This window comes from Panthera uncia (assembly GCF_023721935.1).
Source record: "Panthera uncia isolate 11264 chromosome A1 unlocalized genomic scaffold, Puncia_PCG_1.0 HiC_scaffold_17, whole genome shotgun sequence".
In the NCBI taxonomy this organism is placed as follows: Eukaryota; Metazoa; Chordata; class Mammalia; order Carnivora; family Felidae; genus Panthera; species Panthera uncia.
In genome coordinates this window covers 21778870-21792202 of record NW_026057577.1, presented here as the reverse complement: position 1 = coordinate 21792202, position 13333 = coordinate 21778870, and the positions used below count along the sequence as shown (strand labels likewise).

The 13333-nt window shown below is 37.8% G+C and overlaps 1 protein-coding gene across 2 annotated transcripts in view; it reads right to left on the bottom strand.

Moving 5' to 3' along the window:
- CCDC192 (coiled-coil domain containing 192) overlaps window positions 1-13333 on the bottom strand; it is a 205565-nt gene that overhangs the window by 142797 nt on the left and 49435 nt on the right. For both annotated transcript variants that reach the window (XM_049648457.1, XM_049648458.1), the window contains exons 4-5: window positions 3180-3311; window positions 2019-2075 (exon numbers count right to left, since the gene is read on the bottom strand). In XM_049648457.1, coding sequence (XP_049504414.1) covers window positions 2019-2075; window positions 3180-3311 — 189 coding nt within the window. The remainder of the gene's footprint in view (window positions 1-2018; window positions 2076-3179; window positions 3312-13333) is intronic.

The window sequence follows — 13333 nt, the reverse complement described above, 5'->3', positions numbered from 1 at the left end:
GAAATCCCAGTTGAGACAAACCTGGGCCAGGAAGAGCATGGTACAGGAATAGAATCTGCAAAAGGTAGGCAATGGAGGAGGACACCACAGGAATTTCCTGAAGGCGTCTGTGACTATGTTTCTTTAATCAGCTTTTCATGAAGAGATGCTGGAAGCTAATATCAGAACCTTAGTGAACAATCTGCTCTCCTTAAAAAATTTCTGAACTCAACCCACCCTGGGCGAATGGCTGTAGGTATCAATCTGGCATGAGGAGACATCCTCTGGCAATAGTAATTATCTGTCACCCTCAGGGTCAGCTGGGGGAGGCATCTGCAACAGAACACTGAGCTAATGAGATATACTTGTGTTTGAATATGTCACCATGTCACAAATGCAGGCTTTAATCATTTTCACTATTGGTCAGTTGGACATACAAGGCCGAAAGACATTCTGAGGTCAGAGCTAAAAGCAGATTAGCTTTTGTCTATCCCAGAAAAAAAAAAAAAAAAAAAAAAGGCATTTACCGTGATTTTATCCTGATTAGCTCATTTCAAATTTCAAAGGGATGGTGACCAGAATTTGTTATTTTGCAGTCTTTTTCTGTAGGACTTCTGGACTGTAGCCCCTCAGGTCTCAAATGGGTCTGAAAAGTTTGTTGCTCAAATTGGCCATTTAACATGACTGGCCATTGTTGTTTTTTTTTAATGTTTATTTATTTTTGGGAAAGAGAGAGACAGAGTGTGAGTGGGGCAGGGGCAGAGAGAGAGGGAGACACAGAATCCAAAGGAGACTCCAGGGTCTGAGCTGTCAGCACAGAGCCCAATGCAGGGTCCGAACCCATGAACCATGAGATCATGACCTGAGCCAAAGTCAGAAGCTTAACCGACTGAACCACCCAGGCGCCCCTGGCTGGTCAATGTTCTTGATCAAGAAGTCATCCCCCATGGGACGCCTGGGTGACTCAGTCTGTTAAGCATCTGACTCTTGATTTCAGCTCAGATCATGATCTCACAGTTCGTGAGTTGGAGCCCAGTGACAGGTTCTATGCACTGACCCCTGAGTTCCCTGCTTGGGATTTTCTCTCTCCCTCTCTCTCTGCCCCATCCTCACTTGTACTCTCTCTGTCTCTCTCAAAATAAATAAACTTTAAGAAAAAGTCATCTCTCAGCACCCAAGATAAATAGAGGAGATTGCTGAAAAGAAGGTGAGCAAGTCTTTGAGGAAAGGTGTAAGGCATCGGGATTGTTCAGATCCTTGGGAAAGGAAAGAGGCAGGGTGACAGCTGGTTTATGTGTGTGAACACACAAGGGTATTGTGGCAGATGTTCATTAGTTGTTCTGTGCATGAAGATAGGCTAAAATATCAGTGAAATATACCCTAGGAGTTCATAGAGTCTCCCTCAGGGGAGTACTTGCAGGGAAAATGAACAGTTGTGTACCTGATTTGTTTATATGGTCACTTGCCTAAAAATCACAAGACTTGGGCAGAATGAATACATGTAACGCAGTGCTGCTTGTAATATGGTCCAAAATTGGCAGCATCAGCGTTACCTGAATGTGGCATCATCTAGAATTGTCAATTCTCAGGTCATATCCTAGGCATGCAGAAAACAGAATGTCCAGGCAATTTGTTTCTAAGTGTTTTCTAAGTAATTCTTGATATACTGAAGTTTAAGAAGCACTCTTCTAGGCGTGTATTCGATGTGCCGGTCATTTCCACTTCCATTCACTCACTCCACTAGCCTGGTTTCCATGTCTTTCTACCCTTAGTTTCTGGTTCTCTTATCCTGATGGTACCTGATTAGACCATCTGGTTGTATGTGAGAGATAAGTTTTGTAATTTTTATCCTGAGCATAAATCAGAATTCTACTTATGGAAAGCAACTTTGTAGAGGCAATAGCAATACTGATTTTTAGCTTGGTGATTTGGTTAGCAGCAAGAAGACCATGGTTTTAACTTCTGAGGAATTACGCTTCATTCCCACGGTAACACTGGTATAAATTAAGGGATTAAAAAAAAAGGAGAAAAACACTTACATGGGCTGTAAGTTGCTCCTGGGAAGCTTTCACTTCAGCTTGTAATTTCTCAATGCACTGAAAAGGAGACACGTTTAGAAACAAAATGTATAACTCTTCTTCTAATATAAAGTATTTCAGATATATACCAGTTCTCAAATCCTGTGAATGGCAGAGCACTGTGTCAGCTAGGTGCTTTGGAAATCATCATTGAGAAATCCTCGCTCCAATCCCTATCTCACTTTGATTCTATTGAAGAGCCCACCAACAAAGAACACAAATATGTTAAGACTTAGGAAATGAGTAGGAAAATAATGTTTCCTTGATGTACAGAAGGTAATGCCAACCTGTCTTATAACATATATACATATCTATATGGTATCAGATGGGTCTGATATTGTCTTTGTAACATATACATATGTTTTTATGTGAATATATATAGAGATAGATAGATAGATAGATAGATAGACAGACAGATATCTCAAAGGTAGTTACAAACCCATTTGAGTTGACCAAGAAAAAAACTTATGTAAATGCCCACAGATTCAGAGATTAATAACTTTTTATAAAATAATTGATTAAAGCATATGCCAAATTTTCAATCCACTCATTTTACTACACTGAAAGAAACTATTCCTTGACTAAGTTCAACCTTAAAAACGAGGAGACGCTTGGGGGCACCTGAGTGGCTCAGTCGGTTAAGCGTCTGACTTTGGCTCAGGTCATGGTTTCCTGTTTGTGGATTCGAGCCCCCTGTCAGGCTCTGTGCTGAGCGCTAGGAGCCTGGAGCCTGCTTCGGATTCTGTGTCTCCCTCTCTCTGCCTCTCCCCGCTCACCCTCTGTCTCTCTCTGTCTCTCAAAAATAAATAAACATTGAAATATTTTTTTTAATGAGGAGACATTTGCATAGTTAATACCACTTACAAAATAAATAGCATATTTATATAATATGATTCAAAGGATACATATCAAACAAACTTTTAAGATGTTACTAACAAAATTAATTATTATATGTGAATATTCATCAGGGAGTAGTTATATTTAGCCGACACAAATATTATTTACCATCTTGAACTTAAATTTGAATTTCCAACCTAGCCAGAAATGACTGCAGAATTGTCATTTCATAGAAGTTTAGGTAACTTTTTAAGATAAACATTATTTTTTTCTTCTCCAACCTACCTGGTCTTTTGCAAGAACCATTTTTTCATATGGCTCACCACTGTCTTCCTTATGATCCAGAGCCCGTAGTTTTTCCTCCAGCCAGGAAACTTGCTCAAGCAGTTTTGATTTTGTTCCTTCAGAGGCTGCAAGCTAAAGACATTTCTTGTAAGGGCATGTAAGTACAGTGATTTTTTTAAAGCTCCTTTCAAAAGTCTAATTGATACATGAATTACCTACCACCAATATCTATTAAACGTGAAAATGGCTTCTGGAATATTCCTCATAGCTAAAAAAGATTAGTATAGAGAGAAAATGAAATAATGTTGACTTTATATTTAGTAATAAAGATCTTTCTGGGCAAGAGATGAGACTACATAATTACAACAGGCAGAGAGATTTCTAATGCAACAACCTCAATGCTCACCCTTTTATGTTTCAAGAATGTACTTTGTTTTTACATGTGAAATCTGTACTGTTTTTAAGATCTGATTGGAGGCAGATCTAGGCTAAACCATCACTAGAAAATGTCTAAGGATGATGAGCTTTGTTTTACTGTTTGTAGATTCCTCTTGAGGAAAAGAGAGTTTCATAGTGTCTCATTCTTGAATTCCCTTGGAGAGCCCCTGGACTAGCATTTCCTTTCATTCAGACAGCTTATTGTGCATTTTTTCTATAGCTCAGCAACAATTCTGAGAGTCTCTGGAAAGGGACACACACCTTGTATTCATTCCAGTTCCCAGTGTGTCCTTGGAGGCATGAATTACCTTTAAGGATCTCTTTCATACTATTCCAAAAATTCTTGCGAAGCATGCTGTCTCATCTTGAAAAGCGCAGTAAGTTTTTAATGCTAATTTACCAAATGGGGAAGCCTAAAGAAGTTGCTCCGTCATGGAAATAAAGTGGGAACGTCATATATAAAATGGCATTGATCCACACAATCATTCACTTGCAATTATTTGTTTAGTTGGTGCTTCGCAGCCATTCTGTTATGTTCTGGAGATTATAAAAGCACAATGTGAGAGCCAGAGGGAACACATATGTCATGAACTGTTGGCTGTGCCTCTCAGCTCTCAGTGACCTTGGAGACCTGTTGGGCTCCTCATGGACGGTGACAAATTTCAACCGAGTACATGATAGCTTGGAGATGTAGCCTGGTTGTTCCAGGCACCCTTCTATTTTATTACACAGTACAGAGTGTAATGGCTAAAGACTATGTGATTGAGGCAAATTTCTCAGTTTCTACGGGCTTGATTTTCCAACCTGTAAATGGGAACGGGGATGAAAAGAATAGTACTTAACTCACAGGTTTGTTTTGAGGATTATATGAATTTATGTAGACTAATGCTTGAAATATTTCCTGTACTTAGTAGCTATTATTATTATTATTATTATTATTATGTCTTCTTTTTTTTTTTTTTTAATTTTTTTTTTCAACGTTTATTTTATTTTTGGGACAGAAAGAGACAGAGCATGAACGGGGGAGGGACAGAGAGAGAGGGAGACACAGAATCGGAAACAGGCTCCAGGCTCCGAGCCATCAGCCCAGAGCCCGACGCGGGGCTCGAACTCACGGACCGTGAGATCGTGACCTGGCTGAAGTCGGACGCTTAACCGACTGCGCCACCCAGGTGCCCCTAATATGTCTTCTACCTCCTCTAGATTACAGTATTGATAAAAGTCTTATTCAAATATTTATCAAACTGTAAAACACAGTGTCTGAAGACATCACAGCACCTTTGAGCTGGTTACCCTAAACTCAAACTGTATTCGGTTCACTTCCTACAGCCACTCTAGTGTTTAGGGAAAAGTCCTCTCTACATCTGGCATTTTCTTTCTCTCAAATACAGTCTTTCTCAGATTGGTCAGTTTTGTTCCCATATTCTACCTGACTTATAACTCATCCAGTTCCCATCTGGTTGTCTTTCTTTTATATCTGCCTTCTATTATTTTCAAGCTTTTATTCATTCATTCAACACTCATTTATTCACTCATTTATTATAGAAATATGTTGGGCATTTATTAAAAGTAAGCCTTCAAAGGTAAAAAATGAGAGTGACATTGCTTATATGCTCAAAAAGCTTACACTTTACCCAGAAAGGCAGAGAATTTTAAAACTATTATGTAATATGAGAGTATGCAGTTGAATAATAGCAATGACCCTAACAATTTACTGGGTATTTACTATACACCAAGCCTTCTGCAGAACCTTTTGTTTTCATTATTATTTGTGTATCGGAATTCATCTTCATTCCCCTTTTGCAGATAAAGGAATTCACTAAGTTTAGTAAAGTTGTGTAACTTGCCCAAGCACATAGCGAGTTACGTGTTACAACCCAGGTTTTCACTAGTGGACACTGGGTCTGATTCCCTAAAGCCCAAATTTGACCCCAGCTCCCAAAGTGGGACCTGAGAATCATGAAAATCCCATCCTGTTTTCTGCTGATTGGTTCAAGAATCAAAGTCTTAAACAATCAGAGTCTGGCTTTTCTTTGGCCACAGTTAATAAATGCGGATATGTGATCCATTCGTACTGCTCAGCAGGAATTTTGATGATTTGGGGAAGCATTCTCTCTCACCTACCAGATATGAATGCTGATGTAGCCATCCTACAAACATCCAGGAAACCTGTATATAATGAAGCTACACTCTGAATGGAAGAGTGACCAACATTATTGAAATACTGTATCAACCAGTCTTGAAGCACATCCTACCTTGGACTCACACATAGTGAGCTAATAAGTTTCCTTATTATCTAGAAATAGAATTTTCTGTTGCTTACTACCATAAGCATTCTACTGATATACTGTCACATTCCGAAGCCCCATGCTCTTGACCACAAATAAGTAAATTCTATGGAAAAACAGCAGTAATTAACATTTATTTGGTAGTTACACCATACCACTCATTCTGGGTGCTGTCTGTACACAAGCCACCTTAGTCCAATGCTAAAAACTCTATAAGGAGTTTGGTTTATATTTTTTATTAATTATAACCATTTTAAAGAATAAGAAACTAGATGCTTTTAGGAGTGAATTAGCTTGCCCATAGCTAATAAGAAGAGGTTGGTTTTGGATCTTCAATGGCCTGCCTCCAACTCTGGGTCTTAAATTATATCCAACCCTAATTTTAAGGCTGCCTATAAAGATGAGGCCTGTGGTCCCCCCCCCCCCAACTAACTACATGGTCTTCAGCATTATTTCTCACATGTTTACCTATTTACCTGAAAGAAAATTTTTTTCTTTTTTTCCTAAAACTCAAGAATTCTGTCCTAACATCTTGCTTCCTTTTTATATAGACATCAACCCCATCTCTTTCTTGCCCTCTTATAAAAGGTCTTTGTCTCAATATCCCTTTGATTCAGATATATTTACCTCAGGCTTAGCTTTCCTCTAAGAAATCTTGACTTGGAGTCAGGGATCTATGTGTTAGTCTCAATTCTACAACTCACGGACGCTAGGACCTTGGTACCCATAATAGGATTTTATATGCTATGTTGCTATGTTTTTACAGAGTATTTCTCCAGTCATATGTGTTCAAACTGGACTGTAAATTCCCCAGAAGGAGGAATGGATAATTCTGTCAAAACTTACAAGACACACTCAAACTGGTCCGGAGCAGTCTTTGCTAAGATCATTCCACTTATTAATTTTATAAACTTAATTCTCATATGTATGTATCATCACCTCACAGCAGCCTGATACAGGGATCATATTCTTTCTTCCATATATGGATACATTAGGGGCAAGATCTAGTAATTTCTTGTTGCATTCTATTTTACAATGATGAAACTATTTATTTGCATAAGGTGATACTGAGTCCCCTTTGAAAATAACCCATCAAATAGGACTCGTAATCCAAAAGGGTAGAAGAAAAAAGAGATGAGAAGAAAATAAAATGAAAATTATACATCAGAGTTGTTTTTTATTATTATTATTCTATTTTAGCACCGTCTGAAAGATTGTGCTCTACTGCTGAGTCACAAGATGTTAGTTGCCATTTTTTTCACTCCATTGTTTTGATGGATGTTTTAGGACTTTTTAATATCTAATTTTCAATTCAGGAAGCCTTTAGGAATGCTGCCTAAATCCAAATTCAAATTATGAGACGAAAAAAAAGGCATCAAAATAAAAGGAAATCCAAGTTAGCCTGAAAAATACCATAATTGAATTTTAAAACTCTGGGGACCTTGGTCATTGCTTCTTCTTCTTGTTGTTTTTTTCTTTTTTTTTCTTTTTTCATAAGAACGGCTTGGTTTTATAGAGTAAAACCTTGTTTGGGGAAGGATAGAAAAAAAGTTTAGCCCAACTTAGTATCTACTCACAAAAAGAGATTAGAAATACTAGACATCTGTTCTTGAAATGACTAATCTTCATACATCCTAATTAGCCACTTTTTAAAAAAAATTTTTTCAGTGTTTATTTATTTTTGAGTGACAGAGAGAGACAGAGTGTGAGTAGGGAAGGGGCAAAGAGAGAGGGAGACACAGAATTCAAAGCAGCCTCCAGGCTCTGAGGTGTCAGCACAGAGCCCAACGTGGGGCTCGAATCCATGAACCGTGAGATCATGACCTGGGCTGAAGTCAGACGTCCAACCGATTGAGCCACCCAGGTGCCCCCTAGTTAGCCACTTTTGCTGGAACATAGGTTCACAGGATGCTGGAAGGCTCATTTTCTACCTCTATCTCTTTTTGTCAAGCAGATCCCCTTCTCTTCTACCAATAGTGTCAAAAAGTTTGGAGGGAAATGACTTAAAAAGTATGAACAACATTTGTCTTCAGAATTAGGTAAAACAGGGGCGCCTGGGTGGCTCAGTCGGTTAAGCGTCCGACTTCAACTCAGGTCATGATCTCATGGTCTGTGAGTTCGAGCCCCGCGTTGGGCTCTGGGCTGATGGCTCAGAGCCTGGAGCCTGCTTCGGATTCTGTGTCTCCCTCTCTCTCTGACCCTCCCCTGTTCATGCTCTCTCTCTCTCTGTGTCAAAAATAAATAAACGTTAAAAAAAATTAAAAAAAAAAGAATTAGGTAAAACAAAGGAGCAACTTCAATGTCATATCTTCAAGGCTGTGTAAATCCACTAAAAGAAAAAATTCAACTTTCAATATTTACCCCAAAGTTAAATAAAAAATCATTATAAAAGTATTGTAATATAGCTAAAAGTGAAAGAAAGGTAAAATTTTATCCATTGTACAGTTTATTGATGGAGTCAAGAAAGGGTACTGATAAATTTTAGAATTATATTCAAGATTGTGGTTAAAGCAAAATGACTTGGACTTCACAGAAGATAGCAGGGTGGTCCTTCCATGTAAATAACTACTAAGCTGGCAAGAACTGTCAGAGCCAATCAGTTCAGAACTCTGGAGTCTAGTAGGACACCTGCATCCAGGAAAATACTGGAGGAAGAAAGAGACTGGCATTGAAAGAAATCTCTGTCAGGTCACTGGCTAACTACAGACATAATGGCACAGGAGACTTTGGTGACCACATGTGAAAAGAAATATAATCTTTGGAAAATTAATTAGGAAAACTAAGTAAACATACAACTTCGGTCTTCAACAAGCAACAATGGCAATTCTTAGAGAGGAGTGGGTGGAGAATCCGATTTCTAGAGTTACCACATTACAATACTTGTCTAGCTCTCAATGAAAAATTACAAACCTCACATAGTTAAGTATGGTGCATTTATTTAAAAATGATTAAAACTGTACCTGAAGAAACTCAGACATTGAAATTTTGGACTTACCGGGCAAATATTTTAATCTTTTTAATGTTTATTTTATTTTTTGAGAGAGATACAGAGCATGAGTGGGGGAAGGATAGAGAGAGAGGGAGAGACAGGATCCAAAGTAGGCTCCAGGCTCTAAACTGTCAGCACAGAACCCAACATGGGGCTCGAATCCATGGTCTGCGAGATCATGACATGAGCTGAAGTCAGACTCTCAACAAACTGAGCCACCCAGGTGCCCCTGGTCAAATATTTTAAATTAACTGTGTTAAATATGCTCAAACAGCTGAAAGAAAAGATGAGGAGAAAAAGTAAAGAAAATCAGAAGAGTGATGTATGAGCAGATAGAAGATAAGAATAAAAGGGATAGAAATTATAAAAAGAAACTAATTAGAAATTCTGAAGTTGAAAATAAAAATAGTTAAAATGAAAAATTCGCTAGAAGAGTTTAACAGGAGATAGAAGTGGTAGATGAAAGAATCAATAAACTTGAAGGTAGACCAACTGAAATTTCCCAGTCTGTGGAGCAGGAAAAGAAAAGTAGGAAGATAAATGAACAGATCTAAGGGACCTGTGGGATACTACCAGGCACATTAACATACACATTATAGGAGCAAATAAATTAAAAAGATACAAAATAAAGTGAATCAAAATGGTATAAAAGGGGGGCATCCGTGTGGCTCAGTCAGTTGAGTGTATGACTTCATTTCAGGTCATGATCTTGCATTTCATGAGTTCAAGCCCGGCATTGGGCACACTGCCTTCAGTGCAGAGCCTGCTTTGGATCCTCTGTTCCCCCCCACCTCCCCCACTTACACTGTCTCAAAAATGAACATTTAAAAACAAAAAAAAAAAAACAACCAAAAAAATGACATACCAGGAAAAATCAAACACAGAAGAAGGCATCATTGGAGTAATTAAGAGTAAGAAAGAAGTAAAATATATAGAAAACAAATAGTAAAGTGGCAGAAGTGCATCCTTCATTATCAGTAGTACTTTAAAAGTAAATGGGTTATAAGGGATACAGGAGTACTGATGCATAGGGGCACTTGTACCCCAATGTTTATAGCAGCACTCTCAACAATAGCCAAATTATGGAAAGAGCCTAAATGTCCATCAACTGATGAATGGATAAAAAAATTGTGGTTTGTATACACAATGGAGTACTACGTGGCAATGAGAAAGAATGAACTATGGCCCTTTGTAGCAACGTGGATGGAACTGGAGAGTGTGATGCTAAGTGAAATAAGCCATACAGAGAAAGACAGATACCATATGGTTTCACTCTTATGTGGATCCTGAGAAACTTAACAGAAACCCATGGGGGAGGGGAAGGAAAAAAAAAAGAGGTTAGAGTGGAAGAGAGCCAAAGCATAAGAGACTCTTAAAAACTGAGAACAAACTGAGGGTTGATGAGGGGTGGGAGGGAGGGGAGGGTGGGTGATGGGTATTGAGGAGAGCACCTTTTGGGATGAGCACTGGGTGTTGTATGGAAACCAATTTGACAATAAACTTCATATATTGAAAAAAAAAAAGTAAATGGGTTAGACCCACCAATTAAAAGACAGAGATTTGTGGAATGGATAATAAACATGATCCATCTATACAGTGCTTACAAGAGACTAACTTCAGACTTGAAGAAACAAATAGGTTCTAAGTGAAAGGATGAAAAAAGATATTCCATGCAAATAGTAGCCAGAAGAGAGCTGGGGTGGCAGACAAAATAAATGCTGAATCAAAATTATTACCAAATGCAAGGAAGGGTATTGTATATTGGTAAGTGCCACTTAATCAAAATTATATACATACATTCACCAAACAGCATATCTCCCAAATATATGAAAAAAAAATTAACAAAATTTAAGGGAAAATATTAGTAATAAACAGTAATAGAGTAGTTCAAGACTTCACTACCCCACTTTTAATAATGGATAGAATGTCTAGACAGAAGATCTAAGGAAATCAAATTGAACAACACTACAATCTAAGTAGACCTAATAGACATATACACGAGAATTCACCCAACAACAGCAGAATACACATTCTTCCCAAGTGCAAATGGAACATTCTCTGGGATAGACCACATTTAGACCATAAAATAATTCACAGTACATTTAAAAGGATTCAAATTATACAAAGTACCTTCTCCAACTAGAATGGAATGAAGCTAGAAATCACTAACAAGAGGAACACTGGAAACCTTGAAAATGAAAGGAAATAAACAACACATTCTTAAAGAATAAACAGGTCAAAGAAGAAATCAAAAGACAAATTAGAAAATACTTAGAGACCAATGAAAAGAAAAGCACAACATACCAAAACTTGGGGGATGCAGCAAAGTCAGTACCAGAGGGAAATGTATAGCTGAAAACAGCTTCATTAAAAACAAAACAAAACAAAACAAAACAAAAACCACATCCAATCACAAAATTAACTTCACACCTGAAAGAAAAAGAGCAGACCAAACCCAAAGCCAGTAGAAGGAGCAAATGATAAAGACTAAGAAGAGATAAACAAAACAGAGAATTGAAAAATAATAGAATTGATGAAACCAAAAGTTCATTCTTGGAAATGATCCACAAAGTTGACAAATCTTTACCTATATTGACTTTTTTAAAAAGAGAGAAAAGGCAAAAATAACTAAAAAGAGAAGTAAAAGTAGGGACATCTCTACCAACCTTACAGAAATTTAAAAGTTTAGGAGAACGTACTGTGAACAGTTGGATGCCAACAGATTAGATTATCTAGATGAAATGGGAAAATTCTTAAAAAGACACAAATTAGCAAAACTGAGTCAAGAAAGAGTGGGAAATCTCAATTGATGAACAAGAGAGTGAATCATTCTAACAAATATAAGGAAGAACTTATTGAGAAAATGCAGGAATGAATATAGCTTGTTGTGCAACCACAGTTCACCTGTAGAGTTTTAGCCCAGTGGAACTTGTCAAGATGTCATACGTTTCATTTCCTTCCTTTTTTGTTATTGATATGTGACTTTATAAATCTGCTTTTGTAATTTTGGTTAATAATTGTGTGGGAAAACATGGAAATGTTTCCTAATTCCAAAAAAGAAAAGAAAATAAAAGAAAGAAAAGGAAAAAGTTCAAGAGCATGGCATTGTTCAATGCAAGTCAAAACTGAAATGAGATTCCACTTCAAAGCCACTGTGATGGCTATAATTTAAAAAATGGAAAATGACGGGGCGCCTGGGTGGCTCGGTCGGTTAAGCGTCCGACTTCGGCTCAGGTCATGATCTCACAGTCTGTGGGTTCGAGCCCCGCGTCAGGCTCTGAGCTGACAGCTCAGAGCCTGGAGCCCGTTTCAGATTCTGTGTCTCCCTCTCTCTGTGACCCTCCCCCGTTCATGCTCTGTCTCTCTCTGTCTCAAAAAAAAAAAAAAAAATGGAAAATGAAAAGTGCTGGTGAAGATGTGGAGAAACAGGGACCTTGTACATTGCTTTTGGGAACATAAAATAGTACAGCTGTGGTGGGAACCAGTTTGGTGTTTTACCAAAAAGTTAGAGAATTACCAATATGACCTAACAATTACACTTCTAGATATGCACCTTAGAGAAGTGGGAGCATCCATCTACCCATAAACTAGTATACAAATGCTTACAGCAACATCATTCATACTAGCTTAATGATGGAAACCAAATGTCCATTAACAGATGAAGGAATAGAGAAACTTTGTTGTAGACATATAACGAATATTATTCAGCCATAAAAGAAATGAGGTACTGATACTTGGTATACCTTGGATGAACTGCACAAGCATTAGGCTAGATGAGAGAGGCCAGACACAAAATGTCACCTACTGTATGATCCTTTTCATACAAAATATCAAGAATATCCATATCCATAGAGGTATATCCTTAGAGACAGAAAGGAAATTTATGGTTGTTAGGGGATAGGATGAGGGTTTGTGGGGAGCAGTTACTTAAAAGGTACAAAGTGTTCTGGGGTGAAGAAAAAGTGTTGAGACTTGAGAGAGGTAGTGTTTGCACAATATTGTGAATCCATTAAATGCCACTGAATTGCATCCTTCAAAACGGTTAATTGTATGTTGTCTGATTTTCACAAAATAAAATGACTTTCTAGTTAGCTCTCAGTGGTCAAGAAAATTATTAGCATTATGTCATTTCCTTGAATGCTATTAGAGAAAACTAACAAAATTGGATTGACCGTTTTCATTTTAAAGTAGTGAACATAAACCTCGGTGTTGAGTACCCCTCCCCTGAAATCAAAATATCATTCTATTTTTCTTTTAGTAAATTTTCTTTCCTCTTTTCCGAGATAGTATGATTCTCTATGCTTTCCTCAAATATCATTTCTTACTTTCCCTCTCTTCAAAATTCCACTCTCCCCCCTCACCCCAAATGGCTACCTCATCAATAATTTACTAAAGAACTAGAAGCTGCCAGATGGCTACTTCCTCACCTTCCCACGAGC